The 26693-nt window shown below is 36.2% G+C and overlaps 1 protein-coding gene across 3 annotated transcripts in view; it reads right to left on the bottom strand.

The window, feature by feature from the left end:
- Positions 1–4737: 4737 nt before the first annotated feature.
- GRM8 (glutamate metabotropic receptor 8) overlaps positions 4738–26693 on the bottom strand; it is a 677086-nt gene continuing 655130 nt past the window's right edge. For 2 of the 3 annotated variants that reach the window (XM_032483576.1, XM_032483575.1), the window contains exons 10-11: positions 11291–11537; positions 4738–5317 (exon numbers count right to left, since the gene is read on the bottom strand). In XM_032483576.1, the coding sequence (XP_032339467.1) occupies positions 5268–5317; positions 11291–11537 (297 nt within the window). In that variant the 3' untranslated portion in view covers positions 4738–5267. Of the gene's footprint in view, positions 5318–11235; positions 11538–26693 lie in introns of all 3 variants that reach the window. The other variant, XM_032483577.1, reaches the window with a different exon arrangement.

The following is a 26693-nucleotide window of genomic DNA, read 5'->3' as shown; positions in this document are numbered from 1 at the left end:
TCCACATAGAAAGAGTGTGCCATGGCCCTACACTCACCGTTAACCTGCTCTGCAGAGCCTCAAGTGGGAAGTGAGAGGTGGATGGGGGTTTGTTTTTTCTAGAATATTTGTGGAAAACTGGAGTTCTATTCATCATACCTTTCCCCTTGCCAACTCCTGCCCTTTCACTGGGAAGACTTCATTCTTGCTTCTCTTGCCCAGAAGATGCCAGTGGCAGAATCTGAGAAAAGACCTGTTGGGATGGGCCAGTGTTAACAGCCAATGACAAACAGAAGGTATGCATGGAGATGGGGTAAATGATCCAAGGCTGGACATCTTTGAGGATACCTGGAAAGCTAATTTGCCCTTTTAGGGTAATATACTACAAAAAGGGAGAAGAAATACCTCCTAGAGAAGACAATACTTAGGGAACAAAAGGAAGAAGTCATATTTTCACAGATTATTTGTGGAACTGCCAGACAGGGAACTGTTAGCTGAAGGCAGCTATACATTCATTCACATTTATCGTCCTTATCGTCCATATCATCTTATTCAATCCAGCTTCTGAATTGCACACATAGTAAAGAGTAAAGATAGGGAAGAATAATTAAAACAGGACCCTTCCATTACTAACTTGGATTGTCTTACTATGATATTAAGTATGTTTCTGATGCTTATTGTCCGGATACTGCCAATGCAATGCTTGAATTAAGGGGAAATCAAACAAAATAGAACTTACAAAAATTATCCAAAACCTGGAAATAGGCAAAAGATAGTAATGGTGATTCATCTTAGTACAGTACTACGTTTGAATTTCTGTCAACATGGCTATTTTATAGCTCTGTAGATGCAGGGGTTAATTTGTCAACTTTTACCCAGTAGATTCAAATAATGTCTGTCCAATGGAAGAGATAACCTCTCAGTTTATGGTTTATTATGTCTTAAGACACTAAACTAGTTTTATAGCTACTCCTCTGATTTACCCCAATATTTACATGTATTAAGTATATATATGTCAACTTCTCAAATGCTCTCTGTACTAGTTCTAACATCTTACTGGTTCTCTCATTAGTAAGTAAGTTGAATAAAATCCTTGACTTGTTCATTTTACTTCTGTATGAAAGTTATATTTTTAATTCTTTCAGAATTATACTTCATAATTAATAGTCTGACAACTTTTATTAGCTCTCAAGATCATCCTATGCTCCAGTGAACTTACCTAATGGGACTTAGTACATTGGTAAATAATTTCATATGCTAACTTCAGAATCTGATACATCACACTGATCATTTGTCTTTCCTGATTTCTATAACCACGTCACCCCTGCCTCCCATCCAAGTCATGACATGGCCAGTTCTTTTCTTTTAATAGGTCCCAATCCATGCTTGGCCTTCATGACTTTGTAACAAGTTATTTGTCAAAATTAGCTTTGCCTAAACTACTTAGTTAGGCATTAGACAACTAGAAAAATAAATATTTAATAGGTCAGATTTCTATTTTTTTTCTATCCTCATCACTCTGAAAGTAGATTTGTAAGTCAAAATACAAGGCTTTAAATTTATAATACACTAAGTTCAACAGAGTGAAAAGTACTCGGTATGTCCCATGAAGGGTAAAGTTAAAAAATAATGGCACCCAAAAGTCATAACATCATTAAAGGTTATGCTACAAAAAAAAATTTGTAAAGAAAACACTAAAATAGAACACTCATAAACAATGGTTTTTTTTAAAACAATTGTTCTGCTTTTTGCTAATATAATATGACACTTTCCAAGACTGTCAGCAAGTTTCTGAACATTTTTGGACATCATTTCTTAAGGAAATGTTTTCTTCTAGCTATGGTCAAATGTTTCTTCATTATTCATATCTCCATTAAAGGAAAACCATAATATAGGCAAAAAAGAAGCATTTCTATAGATTATTTTATATGTAATTAAAATATTCTATAATTTAGTTTTATTTATTATTCATCCTTTCATGAAAAGTTATTGTTATTTTTAGCAATTTTATTCTAAAAGATGGATGAAATACTGATAAGGAAATTAAATAAATGAAATGAGAAAAATTGGTAAGGTTGCATAATGGAGTTTAAGAATGTCATTTCTTCCACTTGCTGACTGAATATCAGTGTTGGCTAACATAATTTAGAAAAGTGTTAATATTCTTTCTCCACTGTCATTGGTAAATAATAAAGAATATAGAGTTAACGGGAAAGGGAATATAAATGACACAAACTTTTATTCTTCGTGAGATTTCCTGTAATGTGGTATTTAAATTAAAATCCTGTTCATCTGAAATGCTAAACTTTCTGTAAAAATTTCTGACAAACACTAAAAATTAAGTTATTCATTTAGTTCCTATTCATGTTCCAATGGTCATCCTTCCAGTTTAAATTTATGAGTAGTTTTCCTTAAAAATAAAATTAGTTTGTGCCAGATCGACTACCATTGATTGAGATGCCTTTAAATGTTAGCTAGTATAAGCTAAATTTTTTTTTTTTTAAGTTGAGGTCAAGTTTGGTCGGCTCAAGGTCACACTAATAAATCGCTTATTGTCTACTAATGACATTTGCTGAATATTACCGTAGGCTACATTTTTAGCATTCCCTCTGGCATGCTGAGATTAGATGTGACATTTCTTGGCCGGAATAAAACACAAGGTCGATTCTAAAGAATATAATACTATATTTTTTCCACACAACTTTGCATTTGCTTATCTCTAATACACAGGCAGTTCGTTTTAAAGCATGGGACTTATGAACCACTCGTAGCACATGCTAAATCCTTCTTACAGGATGCCCCCCCACATTGTCCCAGCCTATATGTCTATCTCCTGAGGCCTCAGCAAAATCCCTGAGAAAATAAACACAGTGGAGGTCAAAATGTTCCAGCTCCTACTGTAAGAGGTTGAGGGAGGTTATCCTCCCACTGCCTGGGGAGGGTGATAGTTTCATCAAGAAGAGAATTTCCCACTGAGATACTGTTATAAAGGATGATTGGCATATGTAAATCTATGAGAACTATTATTCAACTCTATGATGAGCTAAATAAATTGTGTAGAACACCAAATAATGGCCATTATTTATGAAAGTACTTAGGAAAGACAACCGATTGGTAAGCTTATAATAGGAAGAACAATTTTGAAATGTCACAAATTTTGCTTAGTGTTTTATTTTTCTTCCTAAAGCCTTAAAAGGAAACATAATAATAGCAACAATAACCCTCCTTTGGCCTGAGAGCCAGCTTTGCTCTCATAATCACCCTGTTGCATCCACTTACCCTGACTAGAATCAATTAGTAAATGAAATATGACTGTTTACTTGAATTTTACTCTCTGTATGAAATGCAAGGCTCATAAAATTCAAGCATTTTTCTCAACCAAACATGGATACTAGTTTTAAAAAAAAATCTTAAAAATGATTCATAATCTCCAATACGAAGAAAACTATCAATTTAAAAATTAAAATACAATTATAATTACTTTTCTTGGTATGGCTATTAGGACTGAGCTACATGGCACAACAAATATCCTAAATATGCAGTTATGAGTTAGTTTTGTTTTAAGCTAGGTCTTATCTAGAAAGGCACACCTAGAGGTGGGGTAACGATCCTGATTACAGGATTATATTTATCAGTAATTCAGATTATCCGAAAACTGAAAGCAATACTCTCACTCTTAATTTAAATATTATCTACAAACCACAAATACTATTAGGAGAAACTCAACGAAAGGCCAATAAGTACACATTTCCTTCTGTGTGCAGCTCTCTGTCTGGGCAGGTGTCTAGGAAATGTTACTATATGTTGATGAAGCCTGAGCTATGCTACGTCAACTCTCCCTATTAAATAAAGTGACTGTCAATATCTGGGCTGAAGCTCCGGAGCACAGATAGCTCTTTATATCTATAAAGAGTGCAATGAGCCATCCAAGCTAACTCAGCAGAGAGAACATTTACTAACAAAATGATTGTAGAGACCCATTGACTTGATGGATGTCTGGGATTGTATGGAATAGAGAAGCCCATGATGAAAATGGTAGCAGATTTGAAAGCCTTTAACAGGCTCCTTTATCCATCCTAGCGTGGTTTATTAGCATGACACAGGCTTCCTGTTTTCACTCTTTTTAATGATGCTGTTCTATGAACCAATGAATGTTTTCATTTGGAAAATAAGAAAGCATTGACATATCATCTGAACTGTGGTTTCTTTAGTGATGCCAAGGGAATAAATATGCTAATTCTGTGCTTTGAGGAATGTACTGGGGAAGGCCCATTACTTCACTGATTTCAGTGGATAGTAGGCCCAGGTGAGAAAAAAAAAAATATTACATACCTTGGAATATTTCATTATGCAAAAGTTTGACTTGGAAAATGGAGAATTTCAGTGACTCTTGGATATACTTTTAGATGGCGATTTTCATATTATAGTCTCCCAAGTCAAGTTTAACTCATCATTTGTTAATTATGATACCTGAAACAGTTTACCTCAAGCCTTGATTCTTCATAAAAGAAGCAATTACTATGAAAAGCTACTATATAAATCTTGGGATAGTCACAAAATCTTACACAAATAATTCTTTTTCATATAGGAATAAGAGACAATCTTCTTCACAAACACACGAATGTACAAAAACACATTCCTCGAGGAAACAGTATTTTCTTGGCACACCAGGGCTTTTACAGCAGGAGTTAAATCACAGCAGAAGTGCCAGCTGGAAAGAGTTGTCCCTGGCTTTAAAACTGGAACGAAACAACTCTCAACATTTGCAAAACATTCCTTTATTATTAGAAATAAATTATTTGTATAAAAAATCGCATGCGTCAACCATTGCATTTATTTTTAGCACAACCCAGGGCTTCAATCCGGTCAGCCATTACAAGAAACAGATTCATTGTCTTATACAAGTTGAACAATGTGGGACGGGAACGGGAGTTCTCACAATCACAGAAAAATACTTACAAGAATAACATCAGACATGGTTTATTTCAACAGCATTTTTTTTTTCACAAGCTAACATTAGTTTTCCCTTTGTGATTTTTTTTTTAAACTGCTCGTGAGTAAGCAATAATTTAGCTTGACACTCATTGGTTGTATTGTATAACACAGGTTTCTTCACTCCCTGTATTGATACTTTTGGTTTGTGGCTACTTTTTGTTCCTTACAAGATTGACTATTGATTTGATTGATTGTAGTCTACAGAGATCTCCAGGAGTGAGTTTTTGGCGGTGTCACCATTCATTGTTTAAGATCACATACCAGAGTTCTTCACATTGTATCATTTCCCTGTTTCAGATTGAATGATTGCTGTAGCTGATATATGTCGTCTTGGTAGAGGAAGCTGTTAAGACAAATTAAGACAAATTATAGTACATAATAATAAATTATTTTGCTAAAATGATTTTAAAGTTCAAATCTTGGAATGGCTATTTTTATGATACATAGTCTTTACAACATGTTACTTTAAACCATGCTGTAGGAATTCAACGATTGTAGAAACAAAAATGCAGAAGTTTTAATCTGTAAAACCACTAGTCTCATTTCTAGTATAGATGTTTAGCAGAAAACTAAAAATGTGAATGTCCTATTTTTTAATAAATTTAGGTGAAATTCAATTTCAGTGTGTATTTTGATTAACATTTACAATATTAAAAAAATGAAAGAAAAGATTATAAATTATTCTATAAAATACAAAAAAAATATTTTTTTTACAATCCAAATTAAAGACCTCAATTGTTTGAGTCTGATTTGATGACAAAAAAAAAAGTTAGTCATAATTTGTTATGCTTTGAGAATGAATGTATCTTCCATCTAAAAATAATACTCTAAGACTCTAGAAGTGAACACAGTGAAATATCCATGTGTATTGCCAACATATGTTTATGGTCTGGTTTCATGCAAAGGATACAAATGGAGATGTTTAAAAAAGTAAATAAAGACGCAAAGAAGGAAATGAATATTTAACTGTTCTGGTACCAACTTACTATGGAGTAAAACTAAGTATTATAAAATTATTAGAAGATATGAATAAGAAAATGTTCTAAGTCAAATTTATACTCATACTTAAAGTTCCAGAAATACAAATCTAAATCCAAATAATCCCTTTGGGTTTTTGAAAGATGTGATGGAACAAAATCTCTGTTCTAAAGTGAAAATGTGATGTCCTATTTTTCAGTGAAACTCAGAATGAATAATCATAAGAAGAAAGACAAAAAATGCAAAACACGTATGTATTTCACTACATAAATCCAATTCAGGGTGAAACAGATTTATAGACAATAACTTAGTTCTTGAACATTGAATAAGATAATTGTAAAGTCTCTTCTCTGAAATAATTGGCAATCAGACTCATTTTATTTCAGTGTACATAAACACTGAAAATTGACCAGACAAGTTGTTACCAGCAACTGAGATCATACAAAGTCCACAATCACTAAAACTATTGCAGATAGCCCAGGAAGTGCTAGCTGTAGATGTTTTTGCTATTTTTTATTTTATTGAATATTATGAGCTTTGTGCCAAAAACAGGTGACGTATCTGCTTATCTTATCTACGTTGCTCACGTTAGGTTATTAGTGTGGCACAGTAGAAAGGAAGTGGATCTTAGACCTGGTTGTAAATGACATTCTCTTTCTACAAAATGAGTGAAAGAAAGGTCACTGAACCAGGTCATCAGGCCTCAGTTTCACCACTGGTCCACAATCCACAGTGTTGGGTTTTTGTGAAGATGGAGGCAGGGGAATGGCTGTTGTCTTGGAGAATCAATATGGAATGCCACTTTTCTAGTTTCCTTTCCAAAAGGTAAGGTGTCTGTTACATTCAGTGTTGTGTGAAGTGAAACAGAATGATTTTTATGATCCCTACTTTTGTATTTTATTTTTATTTCTAATTTATATAATATGCTCATAGGCCTTGAATTTTTTTCTAGGAAAATAAAATCTGTACTTCAACCATGTTTTTGAAAGACTTTCATATAATCTTTGAGATGAGATGAAGAAAAATTTTCATAAGAGTTAGAAAAACGAACCCTAAAAATATTGCTCAACTTCACGCCCTATTTAATATCTTTAACAGCAACTTAAAAATGTAAGGAATAGTTATCAAATTTGTCGATAACTAGAAAGAAAAATTATGGTTGAAACAGGAACAAGAGCCAAAAGACCTTGAAGAAGATGATATTCAGATGTTAATCTTCAAGGATCATACCAACTTGAAGATTCTAAAGCTAATTAGAAATTCGTGAAGAAATTCATACTTCACTTTTTGAACTCCTGGAAGTGACCTCCAGGGAAAAAGATGGTAGAATTCTATTAAGAAATGAGACTATAATTTACAAAAGGAAAGTAATGTTCATTTTACTAATAGAAAAGGGACTCAAGGCTTTGGAAACTGATGATTTAGTCAACATTAAAACAATGGTAAGGGGCAAACTTTGTGAATGGCAGGTAGCTTTCGAGAATCTTAGTTTTTTCCTTGCAAGAGGAAAGAAAGAGGGATGCTAAAACAATAGCATTTTTGAATTTCATGTTTTCTCTTTTCTGTTAACCACAGGCCAATCTACAGGCATACCTCAAAGGTACTGTGGGTTCGATTTCAGACCACAGCAATAAAGTGAATATTGTAATAAGTGAGTCACGCGAACTTTTTTGGCTTTCCAGTGCGTATAAAAGTTATGTTTACACTATCCTGTGGTCTATTAAGTGTGTAATCGCATTATGTCTAAAAATACAGTGTGCGTACCTTAGACAAAAATACATTATTGCTAAAAAGTGCTAAGCATCATCTGAGAACCCAGGGTTGCCACAAACGCTCATTTTATGACAAAATGCAGTACCTGCGAAACGCAATAGCATGAAGCACAGTAAAGCAAGCTATGTCTGTATATTTTCGTGACAACGGTGATACTTTTACTTCTATCCCAGAAGTATTAAGAGCAAAAGGGATCAGAGACGTACATCTGAGCATCTGGTGATGAACAAGCTTACATGAAGATCAATTTTGAACACAGCAGCAGTGAGTTTCCTGCACACCCCACACTGTGTTCATAAGCTAGAGAAAGCCGATCTACCTCCAGCAGCAGCTGCTTTCATGAATTATTCACGGACACAGCCTAAGGAACACCATGTCACAGCATTTGTTAATTGGGTACAGTTGGTAAAATTCATACGTATCAACTTTGTTTCTAACTCTTTCCACACTTTTATGATACAACATTTGACCTTTTATGTGTAAAATGTGGTATTCTGCAAATTCAGTCATTAACATGGATTCATTTGGTCTCCCTTCCAGCTTCACATTGCTTATATTTATTCTGTGTAGATTTAGAACCTTTAAAAGCTTAAATATGAGATCAGAATGTCTGGCATTAATAAGCCATCTTTAAGAGGAAATTTCTAGTTTAATAGACCTGTAAGGTACCATGTCTATAAAGGAAAAACACTGCATGTATATTATAAATACACACTTAATTGGTCAGAAAAAAAAAAAAACCTAACTGTAGAATAGTAGCCATAATTATCAAAATCCTTAACGTATGGGGGAAAAAAATGGAATGCTAAAACAATAGTTTATGAATTTTAAGTCTTCTCTTTTCTATTGACCACAGACCAATCTATGTTTTCATAGCAGCAATGGAACTTTGACCTTCATTCAGTGATTTACAGTTGACAAACACTGTCATCTGTGTTACTGTTGCTTCATTGTAGTAATGGTGGTTTATCAAAAGTCTGGTAGCAGAACGTATGAGAATGTAGCAATGTGGATACTGTTCCAGCAGATAAACCAGCCCTGGATTTGCAAGAATAGGCTCCACCCATTTTGAGAGGAGTTGCTGTCTGGAGTCTGGAGGCACGGTACCAATTACAGAGAGTTGAATGGCAAAAGCTCTTCCAAGATTCTATTATGCTCCTAAAGACAGAAGGCACATTTCTAAAAGAAAAATATTGCATTTAAGTTACTCAAGTAATTGGAACTTTTAGAGAGTATGTGATTTTAGAAAGATTTTTGACTCAATTCAAACCATTAGTACCTGTCGTAGAGGGAACAGAGACACAAGGAATCCATTACAGCTCATCGTGTAAATGAGCAAAGGTGGACAGTGGTTACCTGGCACGGAATTGCAGAAGAATATGTGAAGATTTCATACACTGTCCCTCTTGAATGTGTAAAATACAATCACTTTATCAGGCCTATTTTATTCAACCTAAACCACTCCTGGAAAAGATGAACACTACACTGAAGTCTCCAAAGTGCGATTTAACCCTCTTTCAGGTAGTGATTGACTTCACCTTGGTTCACCTTTTTAACTTTCTTTTACCTTCCAAAGGTGAGCATCTGTCTCCTCCAGAATTTACTGGCTTACCCTGCATACGCCCATTTGTAACCTTTCATTCTTATTGCAGAGAAAATAGGGAAATGTACACATGCTATATAATTTCCATCTCAACATCAGTAGAAAATAATAGAAGGAAAATAAAATATATGAGATTAACCTGGGATTGATCTTTATCAATACTGGAAATTTTCCCTTCAGGGAACCAATTTATTTTGTAAAAAAGCGGGAAAAGCTAATTAATATTTTTCTTTACCACATTCCAGAGGTGAGTCTGGGATTTACAGATATTTATTTTACTGTCCGTTTGGTTGTTTCTATTTACAACCATATTATATAAAGTTTTTCCGGGTTGCTGCTGGTAAACAGGTGTATCTGATGAGTCATATTGAGAAGTGCCAGTATTCAAAGCGTATCATTGGCCAGTTTATTGGCATCCTACAGTGGGTTTTAACTGCACTGATGCTTTCAAGGCAGAAAAACACAGATAAAATTCTGCCCTGGAATCACCAGCAATCTACTCCGATGTCTTTGAGAGTAGTTAAAGTAACATCTTTTGGTAAAAGCTCAAATAGGCCCACTATTAGTAAACTGCTTACCTATAATCAGAGAGGATTATAACGATTTGATACCAAAACCCATCCTTATTCTACCTTCTCTTGCACCTTCTCAAGGTTTCATGCTTGCATAAGGCTGAATATGTGGGGAGTGTTTATGAAATTCTTTGTCTACAAGTGACTAAATTTGATAGTCATAAGGTGAAGGTCATCTTCCTAGAGGATCTGGCCAGTAATTCCAAAAAGTCTGATAGTAATTGAAGCCAATAAATTTAATTAATCAATATTTATCTTCTAAGGATGGTCCAACATATGTGGCATTAGCATAGATAATGTTCATTCGGAAATCTTGATATAAGGGAAGGTTTGTGACTCTAGCGAAGACTGTAAGTTATTATGATAATTAAATCATAGAAAATCAGCTCAATGTTCCCTGTACTTTGGGTCAAAAGTACAGAGAATAGGGGATACAGCCTGCTGGAGGAATCTGAAATGAAGAGGATATTTTTGCAAAGGGTTTTATCCTTAATTATTAAATACCTATGTTGTATTCCCCAAAGACAGGAAGCCACTCTAATGCAAAGATCTTAGCTTTTATTTCTTTTTGAACCATCCACAGAACTTTGATATATGTTTTTTCACTGTATTCAGCTTCCTGGTATTTTGCAATACATAGCTTCAGTCTATTTACTATTCTGCATTGATACCAAGCTGGACTTGAATAGCTCAGTTAAACTCTACTGGATTAGTTTGGTACCAGGGTATCATTATCATGTGCTTTTTCAAGGATGATCATAGAAAAAGGAAGATAGGTGAGGAAAGGAAAAGTGGAGTGGTAGCTGTGGAAAGGTCCTATTTTCAGGGTCATGAGGCTTTCAGAGAAGAGCTCTAATTACTGTAATATATTCAAGAAGGAAGTCAAGGGAAGGCAAAGAAGGGGGCCACTTGGGGAAAACAAATATTAACTATGACTTAACCTAACATGTTGGCTAACCAGTTTTCTCATTTCCCTAAATACCTAAATAACATGTTGTTTATTTGTGTAAGATCTTCCATAGCATGCTCCCAAAATACTAGTTAACTATTAGTCTAGTGAAGAGTGATGAATACTGAATGAACAAAAACTGGAGAATAGTTCCTAAGTGCTGAAGGATAATTTTATAAATGGAGCATAGTCATAAGCTTCAAGATCTGTAATGCCTCAAAAGAGAGACCCTAGTGTCACACTGTGTGAAAGAGATTTTGTGTTTATGTTATGGAGAGGAGCATGGTTCTGACTGCTGCGATGGTTTCACGGTGTACGAGTACCACTATGCCCCTGGAACCAGGAAGCACAGTCCCCAAGACTAATTAGAAGGATGTTCAACGTACATCTGTCAGGAAGTGCTCCCGCTCTTGACCATCGGAAAGTCTACGGATGACTTACTGTTGGTTTCAAGACTCTCACAGAGTTCACTTTTCACCTCGCCATTTGGTCTGTCATTTCCTTTTTGGATCAGTTTGCTTTGCATGGTGGCAGCTGTCACCACAGCCTTGAAGCTCCTTTTGCGTTTCTGAACGTTCTGCTCTGGATGAAAAATTATAATATAAACCTTGGGCATGTAGAGCATGCCCAGAGACACCGAAGCACTTAAACTCATGGAGACAGTAAGTGTTGTTGTCTGGATGTACATCTGAGGGAGGAAAAGAAAAAAAAAATCAATGTTGGTAAGCCTGATCTAAGGTAAAGCAAATAACACAACCATTTTCTGAAATCATTCCAGCTGTTCTGCTAAAGGTGCATTAGAAGGTACTTGTCGAAATTGCCCTTAATTATAGTCAAGCATTTCTTTATTCTCACCTGCAAATGTGGGTGAAGTTGTATTGTTTATGAAGCCCAATTCCTTAAAACAAACAAACAAGTAGGCTGATGGAGCTTAGGTTCCGTTTTAGATTTAATTAAGCATATATAAGGAGAGGAGCAAAACCAGTCTAGCAAAAGGCTAACAATTTACATGATACAGCCCTTCTTCAGGGAGATATCACAGGGTCAGCTGTTATTCTTTGCAATAAACTTCACCTAGAAGGTAAATTACATATCATGGAAATAGAGTGGTAATGAAATAGTCCAGAACATCACTATTGCACACTATTGCTTGAATAATGCCAGTGTTTGCCATCTTCACCTAATTACTTAATTCCAGCTTCCAAACCTGATAAATCACAAGCATGTCATAAGGGCTTGATCTTTTTTTAAACAGCCCCCCTAAAGGACAATTCCGGAGGGTTTCTCAATGATTATTGCATCAGATCAAAATAAACGTGAGTGTTTTTAGAAAACGTGTATGACTTCCTCCTTCCAGGTTGGAAATGTGCTCTTTGGAGACAGGGTCCTGACATCTGCATTCTGAAAATCCTCCCCCTGTGCTCATTCCTTATCCTTATTCCACTGAAATTGACTGCTCTGGTACTTACAAAGAGAGGTCCCTCTGGAAAATTTTTCCTCCTATAATCTAGAGGTTAATGAGCTGAAAAAGCCAAACCTAAAATCACTGCTTTTGGCTTTTTCATGATGGTATGAAAACAAACATGATAGTATTTTAAAACAAACATGATAGTATTTTAATCTTTCTTTCCTTCTCCAAGGTTATTGAGGTATATTCAAAAAATAAAAATTGTAAATATTTAAGGTGTACAACTTGATGTTTGGATAAGCATATATTATGAAATGACCACGGCAACCTGCAGGACTGCCAGTGGCTAGTGATGAGAGAAAACCGGATGGAGTTTATCTTGTCACGATTTCAGACAGTGTCTGTGGAAATGTGGGCTGATTAGCTTGGTCTCTGTGCCCACGGGACCAGATTCACCTTAGTGACAGTAAGCGTAAGGAATAGCATCAATCCTGAATTCTACCCTTCTCTGCTGACTTTGGACCTCTGCTTAGGGCTTCACCAAACTGAGAGAGGCTCAACTTCAACCTCTGAAGTTCTGTCGTTTTTATATGACATTATATATATTTTATATGACATTATATATATCTGTTTCCACCAGATATTTTACTTCCTCTAAATACAACCCATGAGACTGTGATCCTATGAGACCTTGCCACATCTGTGGTTTTGGACATAAACAGAAGAGACCATCTTGAATTTTGTTACCCAAGTATCCTCACCAGCAGGAGAGAATGAAGGAGGAACCTTGGGCTCTTGGGCATAAGCTCAGGGAATCTCAGCAGGAAATCTCTCTGAAGTCTTAATATTTACAAAAATGAATGGGGATTTTACATTAAGCTGTAAAACATTTATTCCCATATTAAAAATATCATTTCATATTTTTAAAATAGTTAATTAACATTCCATCACCTCACATAATTACCATTTTCTTTCTTTCATCCTTTCTTTTTATTTTTTTGGTGGTACTGAAGTGCTCCCCTCTTAGAAAAGGTCGAGTACACAATACAGTGTTGTTAACTGTGGTCACTATACTATATATTAGATCTCCAGAACATAGTCCTCTTGTATAAATGAAAGTTTGTACCTTTTAACTAATATCTCCCCATTTTCCCTTCCCTCTGTCTCTGGTAACCACTGTTCTTCACTCTGATTCTGAGTCTGACTGTTCTAGATTCCACATATAAGCAAGATCATGCAGTATTTGTCTTTCTGTATCTGTTTAATTTCCCTTAGCATAACTTCCTTGAGGTTCATCCATGTTGTCACAAATGGCGGGATTTCCTTCTCTTTTTAAGAGTCAAATAATATTCCATGTAGTTATATATCACATCTTTAAAAATAAAAATATTTGATCTATTTACATTTTTCATATACCAAGCTCAAAATATAATTTCTCCCAAATAACTTCAGATACTGAGGCTATAAAGAAACCATGTTTTAAGATTATTAAGAGATCTATCTCCTTTATCATATCTATGATCTTCTTTAATACCTGTTCACTCTAATGATATCTCTGAAAATGTGAAGTTGCCAAATTGTATCTGGCAATCTCCCAAACTGATTGCACCCATTTTAATAAAGAATTGAAATATATTTACCTCCAAGGGTAAATACCTGAATGAGCCTTATGGTTGCCTTTTCCTAGGGGAGAATATTCCTTTTAACAGATGACAAAGCCTTCAGGTAAATAACTGTCCAAACCATGAAGAGAACTTAAGGCACCAGTAAAGAGAAAGAGACTGTATGAAAAATCATGTCATGTAGATTACTAAGCTTACTGTTCAATTCATCTACCACTAAGGCTGTCCTTTGCTTAAGACCCTCTCATGAGTACAGGACTACCCTTCAACAAGGTGACATTTAGGATTGGTTTGTTTTAAAATTTACCTCCTCCAAGAAGTCCTCCATGATAAATCTTACCTTAATTATAACATTTCAATTTTATTTCGAAGCACTAATGCATTGAAAAATAAATACAGTGGAGCACTTGCTAATGTGTAACTATGTGACTATAATCATTTATATGAAATTTGTAATAATTCATATAAAGTATGAAAGTATGGGTATAAAGTTCCTTAAAGTCTGTAACATATTTTTTTTAGAAATTATACAAGATTCTAGATACAATAATTACTCAGATGTTGCTCATTATTTTTAAATCTTTGAAACTCTTCAAGAGCTCCTTGATTTACACAAATCACACAGACTATGCTTTCCATAACCTTCCACTCTGTCAAATGGACATCAGAGTTGATGACGTTTTAAGTAAGAAATTCAAAATGATGAGTTATGAATCCAGATTCTATGTTGGGCTCATGCATCACAGCCTCAGTAGAGACATGATTCAAGTACATCCCTCAGCAAAGTGATGCATTGCTACATGTCTTGACCTCTCATGCTACCTGCCAACGAGTGAAAACCCGTGTTAAATTAGAGAGAATTAAAGATCTACTACAATTAAGAAGGTCCTGATAAAATGTGAATATGTGCCTTTAAACCACATAAACCTCCCTAAGCTTTGCCACCCAGTTTAAGTAACTCATTATTATGAGCACTCATAAGCTTCTCAGGTGTTGGTTAATCCTCTTTGAATTCCTGCTCATTCTCCAGCTAGCATTGCTGCAGAAAGGCTACGCGGGAAATAGGCTGCAGAGAAAGAACACGAAGATAAGGAAAGGACAGAGCCAAATGCAAACCACACACGTAAATATTCCAAAGCCACTCAAATAGGTAACTATCAGTTTTGTCCCAGTCAGACCCTGCCAAGTCCATTTAACTTAAAAACAAACAAAAACCAGACAAAAACTCTCCAGAGGTCAAACAGCCACAAAGTGATGGGAACACCCACACTGATGAGTTGGCTTCTTTTTCTATGTCTTAATCTGTTGGTCTTGCCAAAACATATAATACTGCTCCAAATAATACCCACAATAATTCATAAATACATTCCTACTTCAAAATCTTATAAATTTTATCTGCTACCAGAAATATAAATTATAATTTTTGACCCTTACTCAAAATAATTTCTGTAATACATAGTACATTTGATTTTGCTAAATGTGAAGCATGAAGAAGATTCTGGAATGCTAGCTTCCACATTAAATATATTACTGCAGTCTATTCTTTCAGCAAACCAACTCCAAAGAAGACGTAATAAACACAGACATTGGGATCAGACAGTACTATGCTTAGTGTTCCAAGCTCTCCATTAGACACCACACCTGCAAATTACACCATAATGCCGATCTTACTATGTGCTCTCTCTTAAAACAACTCCCGAAACATTTTAATGTGAGTTTAATACATGAAAAGCATCTCTACAAAAATTATACCCTAAGATCCAAAACCTTACAGTGACCAAGTATTTGTTACAGGGCCTTGGACTGTGAATAGACTCAGTTTTTTAACTTCATCTTTGAGTAAAGAAATGAAAATGTCATATGTATTATAATATAACCTCAGTGAAAGCAAGAAAAGCAAAATAAGCAAAGAAATAAAATGCCACCTGTCATTCTAGAGAAACTAACTTCTTAACATCGTGCATTATAGGGTTCTCAAGACCTCCCATACTTAAGAAGAAATAGAAAGATTGAAAATGAACACTTGATTCCAAAAAACTCATGGATTTTCTTGTATACCTGTTGAATATTCCAATTACTTGAGCCATGTAAGGAAGGAACATGTTTAAGCAGAATTTAGCATAAATTCCGGCACCACCACTTACAACTTTTTTTAAGGTAAAGAAGTTTACAGAGAAACTCTAGAGTTACCTTGTGCTAAAAGTCCCAAGTCGACCCACCAGATGACAATCTAAACTCTAATAAAACTTTTCCAGCAACTGAGCAGATGTGAGATCTTATTTTCCTCTCTGACCTTTAATTTTCTACCTATGAAATGGGGAAAATAATACTTTTCTCATAGAATGGTTATAGATGGAATGACATCTTTATAAAATATTTCAAAGGCACAAAATAACAGTAGCTCAACAAAGATTATGTGCAGTCCAACTTTGAATCTAAAAGGATGCCAACAAAGCATCCTTTCAGGTACATAGAACAAGAAAGGGGCCTATTACCCAAAGCAGTTTAGTGAAGAGTTGATAGCCTTGTTCTAACTATATGATGTCAAGGAAAAGGATTTTGTAATCTTCCTTCAGAGAATAAAATTTTGCTCAAAAGTCAACTCTTACTTGCTGATTCAAGGCCATAGTCACTGTCTATGCTACTGGCCTGGAATAGCACACTTGCTCTCTGTATCAAAGTTACCTCCTATAGAACACAGGAGGGAACTGTGTTAACGCCTTATAGTCAACATAAATCCATTGAGAGATGCTGACAATGGTATTGGATATGCTAATGTAACCTTCTTTTTTTCCAACCTTCTTTTGTGCCCCACCTTCTGCCCTCTGTCCCTCCAAAATATTAGTACCTGGGGGAAGAGGAGTGTCTTTTCTATTATGTCCACTTATAGCCTGTCACTTCCTCTGCCTCCACAGCCCCTGGACATTTTGAACCCGAGGCAGTCAGATACATTGAAGCAGATTTAAATGCTCTCCAGATAAACCAGGGAGGAGACTGCACAACGGAGCATGCTAACATGACATCTTTTCAGCTCCCTCTTCATTCTCTGACCAGATCATGTGTGTACCTCCAGGGTCAACTGAATGTAGGTCATGGCTTGGAATCATTAAAGACCCCAGGAAGAGTGAGGAGGGAGGTGATTGTATTATTCCAGGAGAAAGGTCAGGCTTTTACTTTCAAGCAGCTCCCTGCACACAGAACTCCGTAGGCTCTGATAGCCAACCTGGTAAGTTTTAACCCCTCAGTAACTAAGGTAGCTTAGATGAAACCTAACACCCCAAACAGGTTTGTGCCGTGGGATAAGAAACATATTATTTTTCCTGAATATTTCTGCCTTGGCCCGGATGGTTTAATCTCCCGTTCGCCATGATCAGCCAGGTTCCTTTTGGCTGCTTTGCACACATTCTAATCAGTGAGAAAGCTACACTTTCTCTGTTTCTGTCTAATCTGTTGTTTATTCCCTCATCTGTGTGTCTGCCAAAGGGGCACCTGCATTCACAGATTTTCTTCTGCTTTTCAGAAGGGCTTCAGCCAATGGACTTCAAAATCTCATTAATTCATTAATTACTATAAGTGATTAAAACAATCATTTTAAAGATAGAGAGGTTTATGGAGAAACTCTGGTGTTGCCTTGTGGGTGGTACAAACATGAAGTAACCCATCACGCAACAATACAAACTGATAAAACTCCCCCGGCAGTTGGACACAGCAAACCCCAGAGGCTATAACCCAGTGCTTTGGGCTGAGCCTAGATACTAATGAACCATCCCCAAGTTCATATCAAACATTTCACCATTGTTTCTGTTTTGTTCAGTTCACATACCTTGCTAGCATCTCCTTCTCAGTCAGTTCTGAGGGATCCTTCTCATCGCTGTACCATCTTTACATTGAAGTACCCCAGACCTCAGTCCTTGGACATCTGTCTGGCCACATTACTCTCTTGATGCTACCATTTAGAATTATGGCCTTAAACCAGGACCAGCCTTCTGGGTGCACTACCTGTGCACAGGCACCTTCTCTCAGAAAGGCCTCACTCTTGGTTTAATGTTCTGCTATCACTATTTTAAAATTCTTAATAATTTTTTAATAAGGAGGCTTCCATTTTCATTTTTCACTGGGCCTCACAAATTACGTAGGTAGCCCTGCCTTTAAAAACATTTATATGCCGACACATTCCAGGCTTCCCTCAGGAAACTCAGTCGCCTCCTGGGTGTGTCTGACGTGCTATCTGCAACTGACAAGCATCTGAATCCCATCTTCATTCCTCAATTTCTTCCTCACCTTAATTCCATCTTTCCAGTTGTTGGGACGAAAACATAGGAACTGTCCTTGACTCCTCTCTTACACTCACACTATCTGGAGAATAGGTTCTTGCCTTGTACAGGGAAGAATTCAAGTGAAAGCAAGTCTATTTAGAGACACACACTCCATAGACAGAGTGGAGCCCGTCTCAGTCAGAAGGGAAAGAGGCTTAGGAGATACATACTCCGTAGGCAGAATGTGGGCCATCTCAAAAGGCGAAAGAGAGGCCGAGAGATGTGGGGTGTTTAGTTTAAAGTAAAAGCAGATATACACTCCATAGACAGAGTGTACGCCATCCCAGAAAGCAAGAGACAGAACAACCATGAGGTGTGGAGCTGTTAGTTTTTATGGGCTCGGTAATTTCATAGGCTAACAAGTAGGAAGATTATTCCAACTACTTTGGGGAAGGGGCAGGGACTTCCAGGAACTGGGCCCATGCCCACTTTTTGACCTTTTATGGTTGGCCTCGGAACTGTCATGGCACCTGTGGTGCCATGAGACTCAAGGTCTACTAGAAGTCAAATCTTCTACCATCTTGGTTCTAACCAGTTTATCTTGTCTTCAATTGCTGTGTCATTCCTTCAGTGGTTGTGTCCGGCCCCTTTTCCTTCTGTCTCATATACATGACTGAATTCTGTTAACTCTACTTTAAAACTTTGTTCAGACAGGTCATTTTTACTACCCCCACGGGTACTGCATTGGTCCTACCCAGCATCATCTCTCATTTGGATTTTCGCTATAGACATACTGTTGATATTGATACATTTCTCTTCTTCCTCCCTTCTCTCTGATTCTCTGATTGACTTTTAACATGGCAACTAGAATAATCTTATTATTCATAAATCGGGTCAGGTCACCCCTGCTCTCAGAATGCTACAATTACTCTCCACTGACGGTGTCCCTGCAGTGGCCTACGAGGTCCTCTGAACGAATCTCGGCTTTACTCTTTCCCTCATTCATTCTCTCCCCACCGTGCTGGCCTCCTGGCTAATCTTGGAACACATCAAGCCTGCTTCTACTTTGGGGCTTTTATATGTGATAACTTGCTCCTTCCCTTCCTTTGGGAAGTGTTCCTTCTGGAACTATTCTTTCTCAGTGAGACCTTTTCTAAACACAAAGTTAAAAATTGTAGCCCCTACCAGTCCACCAGCATTTATTTCCACTGTTTTATTTCACTCCTTGGCATCTAACATTTTCTAGCATTAAAGTCTATATATTTTACTAATTTAACATATATATTGTCTTTACCTTAACTAGAATACAAATTTCATGAGCCCAAGGATTTTTACCTGTTTTGTTCACTGCTATAAACTCAACACCTAGAACATTGCCTGGGTGCATGAATTTTCTGTATTCTTTACGGCAGTATGAATCCTTACTCTTGAATTTGACATTTAAAAGAAACAACCCATGAAAACAATAAATCAGATTTTAAAGCTAGAAAATATATGAAAATTTGAGGGCCCCATCCCTGCTTCAAATCAACACCTAGGCTGGGAGAGAAACTCTCTGCTAGATAAACAGGATGCTCTTTTAAACTGTAAATATGGCAATAATGGGCTGTTTTGTTCTCAGTTTAGCAACAGACAATACAAATTGAAAGTCAGTGGTCTCCACTTTGGGAATATGAGAGCTCTGGGCTCTGCCCTGTATCCCTCCCCTACTTGAGAAACGTACAACTGAAGGTAATGCACTCACGCTATTTACAAACTTCCATAGACTTAACTCAAAGGATTTAAGGAGACAACGTATGTAAAATACAGGCACAGCACCTGGCATATAGTAATATAGTATAGTAGCTATCGTTGTCATTACTTAACCTTGACTCTACTCTGTGAATCGGCCTCCATTCTTTACACAATAGAGACTTGGGTGCTGCTCTCTCAAAATCAGCCACACATATTTTTAGCCTTTTTAATAAGGAACACACACGCACAAATATAGGCCAAAAATACTTGTTCATAAGGAAATACACTTTATACTTATGGGAAACACATTCAAAGAGTCATAGTCTAATTTCAGTCTGGGAAAAACCACCATCCAGACTGTCGTGTCTCTCCCATCAGGTAGAAATCACAGTGCTGCTAACCCGTCTGCAGGTCAGAGACACTGCATTGTGTTTTCGTTAGTGGAGCTGGAGATGGGTTTGCTCTGATCCATTTGCTGTGTCCCTCGTGGCCCCTTTTGGCCAGGACACATGTTAGCAAAATGGAGAGTCAAACCAAAGGGCGAAGACTACGGATGCAGAACTGGGCTGGTTCACACGTGAGATCTGAATCCTTAATCTCGGACTTACTGAGAATGGGGAAACCAGTTGCACAGAATAATAAAGCCTCCACCAATAAGTGAGATATCAGCTTTGCAAAGGGTAGGAAAAGTGTAAGGATCCTCTAAAGAGGGCAGGACAGATATTAGATTTATAATGAGTATTTATAATTAGATATACATGCTATTTAATATTTGGATTAGCACCTAATTTATTTTCTATTAAAACTTGATAGACATTTCTTAAAGTAGATGTTTTAGAGTATTATTAAATAAAATGCAGTCTTTAGTTTTCAATTACTCTCCATAAGTGTTACTTATAGAAGCATAATAAAAAACAATCTTTCAAACAATGGTGCTGCATTTTCGACTGTGACATATGCAAATGAATATGAAGCCTCTGCTTGCATGCTTATCAGTTCCTTCTTTGCAGGTATTTTTTTCCTCCGTGTTTCCCTCCTCGGACTCCTGCTTCCATTCTGCCTATTAGCCCTTTATCATTTCACAACAGCATGGTCAGAACTGAGAATAAGAGTAACAGAGATACCTTTAATCATTATGACTTTAACAGTATCTATTTGAACAGATACCAAATGTAATAAACAGAATATCTACATGAAGAGAACAAAAAAAGTCCAAACATTTTTATTTTATCTTTTTTTAGAAAGAAGCAAAGGAGAAGAAATAATTACTACAAGAAAAAAATTTATCGATGGGCTGTGTAATCACACACACATACACAGACAGTCCCCAACTTCGGATGGTTCAATTTGTGATTTTTTGACTTCACGATGGTGTGAAAGGGATATTCATTAAGTAGAAGCCATATGTCAAATTTTGAATTTTGATCTTGCCCAGGGCTAGTGATACATGGTACGGACACTCTTGTGGTGCTGGGCAGTGGCATCGCCACAGCTCCTAGTCATCCACGTGGTCAGGATGGTAAACAAGCAGTCCACTTACAACCATCCTGTGCCCGTACAACCATTCTGTTTTTCACTTTCTGTGTTCAGTAAATAACACGAGATATTCAACCCTTTATTATAAAATAGTCTTTGTGTTAGAAGATTTTGCCCAACTACAGGCTAATGTAAATGTTCTGAGCATGTTTCAGATAGGCTAAGCTGAGCTATGATGTTTGGTAGGTTAGGTGTATTAAATGCATTTTGACTTACAATGGGTTTATGGGGGTGTAACCCCATAGCTAGTTGAGGACGATCTGCATATATCTCTGTCTATCTATCTATCTATCTATTGCTAGATAATCCTATATTTATCATTGTCTAGAGATAGAAGCTTTGCTGGAATTTAAATTTTAGGAGAAATTTATTTTGTAGGTGTATTACTGAAGGAAATTTGGTAACCTTATGGAAATAATTTCAACCATAGTTTTCTAAAAAGCACTAAATCATTTCAGCTAGATACTTCCTCTATAACACTAAGGCCAGAAGAATTAAAGCAATGGGTACTTCTGTGGAGGCATAGATGCTGTAGAAATACTATTTTCCCCCTGGTGATATTCCTCAGTACAGGAAGAACCAAGAGGATTGATGTTATGGGCTGAACTGTGCTCCCCTCACCACTTGCCCTAATTCACATGTCCAATTTCTAACCCTCAGTACCTCTGAATGTGACTGTATTTGGACATAAAGTCTTTGAAGAGGTAATTAAGTTAAAATGAGGTCTTCAGAGTGGGTCATAATCCAACCTAACTGGAGTCTTTGGAAGAAGAGGTTAGGACACACAAAGTCACACCAGGGATGTGTGTGCAAAGAAGAAGAACCATGTGAGGACCACCCAGAGAGAAGGTGGCCATGGAAAAGCCAATGAGAGAGGCCTCAAAAGAAACCAATACTGCTGACACCTTGATGTCCGTCTTCTAGTGTCCAGAGCTATGAGAACATAAATGTATGTTGCCTAAGCCATCCAGTCGGTGACACTTTGTTATGGTAGCCTAGCAGGAGAACACAAATGGAGAGTTCAAATCACTCAGAGAGCTCTACAAGTTCTGTGATTGAAGTTGTTTTGTGCTTGAACATACTCATAGAATTTCAAAGATCTCTGATATTGACCCAAGAGGTGAATGTAGGTGCTGCACAGTAAGCACAGCCATGAGACCTAGCAGGATTGAGGATGAGGTGTCAGCATCACTGCCAAACATCTCCTGTATATTTACCTCTCACAGTAAACCTATAGGTTAGGGATGGGTCCATTCCGGAGAATTTAAATGGCATTCTCACAGTCACACAACTCATGGTGATAACGCGGAGGTTTAAACTGGTTTGTCTGACTTAGAAGCCTGTATCTTTAGCACACACCATGTGCCTCCCATAGATGTGTACACAGAGACATGAAAGAGCAGTGTTAATGTGACTTGAATCCTTCCCAAGTCAGAAAATCATCCTTTTTCTAACAGAGTTGGGCCAACCTTCTTAAAAATAACAGTCTCAGTTAAAGCACATGAATTAATATTTAACTGAGAACTCAGGGATTTTTTTTTAGACTGCTGTTATCCATTAGCTACTTTCTTAATTAAAAAAAAAAAAAAGAAGTGTGAAAAATCTCATTATGTGTCCTAGAGAAGCGCTGTCTTTCTTAGAACTATATCTTGTGAACTTGACAGATTTATCTAGCTGGAAATATGGACTTCAAGAGCTGGATAAATTCATCTTTTTAAATGAAGGTATTTAGCATTGAATTTGCACTGGCCAGAGCAGAGGAGTACCTCATGGAACCACTGACCACCAGATGGGACAAAGATTCCCTATGTTCAGAAGACAAATTTCCACAACATTGTTCCTGCATAGGCACTGTTCCGTTTCCACAGCCATCGAAGACAGGCTGTTGACAATTTTGTAGGCGAGCAAACTGGGATTCACAAATACAGATGAATAACATATACTGAATGGAACAACAACAAAAAACAAATACAGATGAAGAGACACCAAGAATTAGCAAATACTTACAGAAACGTGACACTATGAAAGAGATGCATCAAATTCCACAAGAATAATAGTAATAAAAAAAATAGATCCAATAGAATTAATGGAAGAAGACTTTAGGATAAAAATAGTTACCACTGCAAAATTTTGAAAAAAAATTATCATGGGGCTGGGGGGACAAAAATTGGAACAAGGGTTACCAATGCAGCCAGGGCTTGAGGAGCCAAGATTCCGGGGTCCTACAGAGAACTGAATCTGAAATTTGTACTAATTTTTTTCTTGAGATTTTGGTGAACCTTAAGTGTGAGGAAGCAACAGCAGCTTCTCTGGAGGAAAATTGCAACACCCATAATATCTACATTTTAAAAATGTACAATGTCAAGCGTTCAGTAAAATATTACCTGCTACCAACCAAGCATATCAGGACATAAGAATGAAGTACCAAAAACCAAAGAGGGGGAAAAAAACTAAGAGATAAAATGCTGTTACAGATGATCCAGATACTGTACCTCTTAGACAAAAGTTTACAAAAACTTGAACGTGAATCTGTTGAAGAAAATACATAATAAGAGAAGAGAATTTAAAGAGAGTACTGGGATATAGATATATATGTGTGTATATATACTTAGAAATTCAAACAAAAATTATAGGGCTGAAAAATACAATAATTGAATTCAATAGATGAGTTTAACAACAGATTAGATACAGTTCGCGAGATGACTAATGCACTGAAAGATAGATCAGTAGGAAATATCCACATTAAGGCCTAGAGATGATAACGAATTTTAAAATATAGAAAAATGATTAGAAATATAAATAATGTAATAAAATTTGAATATGCATGAATATGGAGACTTAGAAATAGAAGAAAGATACACCAGGCAGAAAGAAAACACTTGAAAAGATCCTAGCCAAGAATTTTCAAAAATTGAATGAACATCATCTATAAAATTGCATAAAGTTACCAGATGACCATATTCTGGGTAGTCTTAACAAATTTCAAAGAGTTGAAATACAGAGTATGTAATCTGACTGGTGTGAAAGTAGTGTAGAAAGCAGAATTAGGGTGAAATAAATTAGAAAAGTTGAAAAGTTGTAGGATACAATTAAAACAGGCTTCATCTATATTAGGAAAGAAAAAACTGCTGTAATTATTTATCTCACAAAACTAAGGAGAAAGAGACAGACCGATAAAACCCAGTGAATATAGAAAGGAGGGAATAATAAAGTTGAAAGATAAAAATCAATAAAATAGAAAATAAATACAAAATAGGGCAAACTAACAAAGCCAAAAACTTCTTGAAAAGACTAAAATTAACAAACTACTCACAAGGCTAACCAAAATTAAAAGGGTAAGACGTGGTACAAAGTCAGCAAAATATATATGTAAACTAGTTCTGGACATTCTTATCCAAAAAATAGATTAAAATATATACTTAAAATTTAAGGGCAACCTAAAAACGTTAAAATAAAGCCTAAGGCTTCTGAACTATCAAAATGGAAAAAAAATAATAAATGAAAATTTGATCAGCTAAAAAAATTCAAAGGAAAAGAGAAGAAACATGAAATTATAGTAAATAGGAAATGAAATAAACTGGCAAACATAAATCAGTAATTTTTATGATATAAACTAAATTCCCCATTTAAAAAATAAAAACACAGATTTCAGGTTGAATTTTAAATGAGATTCCAATAAGGAGAAAATTGTATATAAAGGCTGAAAATTAACTCTTCGGAAAAGATGTGCAAGAAAAATGTAAACACAAAGAAAGATGGAATAGTAATACTAAGATGAAACAAAATCTAATTCAAGACAAAAATCTTAAATTATACTAAGAACGTATCTATCTGCATAGCTAGATAGCCCCCTAAACATTATCACAATGTGTTAAGCAACAAGTCATAAAAATGCCGGATGAAACTGATAAATCCGTAATCATTGTGAGAGATTTTAATTCATCTTTTCAGAGATTTATATTTAAATATACGACATAAAATTAAGGGCAAAAATAATTTAAATAATTCAAGTAACAAAACTGCCATTTTAACTGTATTATTTTAAAATCGAATGGATTCTTCATAGAAATCGATCATGCTTTATTAGATGACCTAAAAACAAAAATGAAAACAGGAAACACACAGGCTACATTTTTTCCCCTCAAAAGGCAATCAAATTAGAATTAAACTTAACAAATAAGTAAATATTCATTTTTACTTGGAAGCTAAATAGCACCTCTGTAAGTAATTTGTGTTAAAAAGGAAATGACAAACTAGATAGAAACAAGCAATGAGAACATTACCTATGAAAATCGGTGGATGCAACCTACATGCTCGAAGGGAAATGTAACCCTGAAACAGCAAGGTTAGGAAAAAGGTAAGTCTCAAAATTAACCATGAAACTAGTCAAAGTGAAAAAATTAAACTCAATAGATGTAGGGGAAAGGAAATACCTGAGATAAAAGAAGAAATGAATAAGATAAAAAAAAAACTAAAGCCAGCAGATGTAACTAACAAAACCAAGTCACATTTGGTAATATTTGATTTAAAAAAGGGAGATAAGACATGACTAATTAACACAGAAATTATAAAGAGGATATAAATATAGATACAAATTAGATTTGTATATACAAATTATAAAAGCAAATTCTGTATAACTTTATGCCACTAAATATACACATCTAGGAAAAAAAAATGCAGTTTTGCCCAGGAAATAGATATCAGACGTTAAGGGAAAAAAACTGGATAGACTGAGAACCATGGGGGAAAATCAGAAAGGCAGTAAGCACGTGAGTGACAGAAGGATGCTAACTCAGCACGGAGGAGAGGGCCAGAGTTGCTCGCCCTACACCACTGAGTGAGACCAGAATAAGGAAAGTGCCCACCACAGCGCCCATTCTGTTCCCACCTCTCACCATGTGACATATTTACATCAACACCTCTTCAGGTGCATTTGCTCTTTATCAGGTAAGGCCTAAGACCTTGGAGAGTTTACAGTCCCTTTCAGAATGAGAGCTCCAAGGTTCTCAGGAAATACACTGGCAGAAACAATTTTTCTCGGGTTCAGTCTCCTGCTCTAAATCTTCGCTGGGGCCTCACTGCTGTTGGAAAGGACGAAGGCAGTGAAGCACCTCCTGTTCTGAAAAGGCGACAGTGGCAACACAGGGTCTCCACTCACCCCTTTATCTGTGCACTATCTCCCGGGAGCACGGATATTTATTACAGTGGGCCCCTTTACTAAGATTAGCCCTAAGACAAGATGAGCTGGGGAGGCTATAAATGCAACTCTATCAGAAAGGGTGACAAAT

This window comes from Camelus ferus, chromosome 7, assembly GCF_009834535.1.
Source record: "Camelus ferus isolate YT-003-E chromosome 7, BCGSAC_Cfer_1.0, whole genome shotgun sequence".
NCBI lineage: Eukaryota > Metazoa > Chordata > Mammalia > Artiodactyla > Camelidae > Camelus > Camelus ferus.
This window is presented reverse-complemented; position numbering and strand designations above follow the sequence as displayed.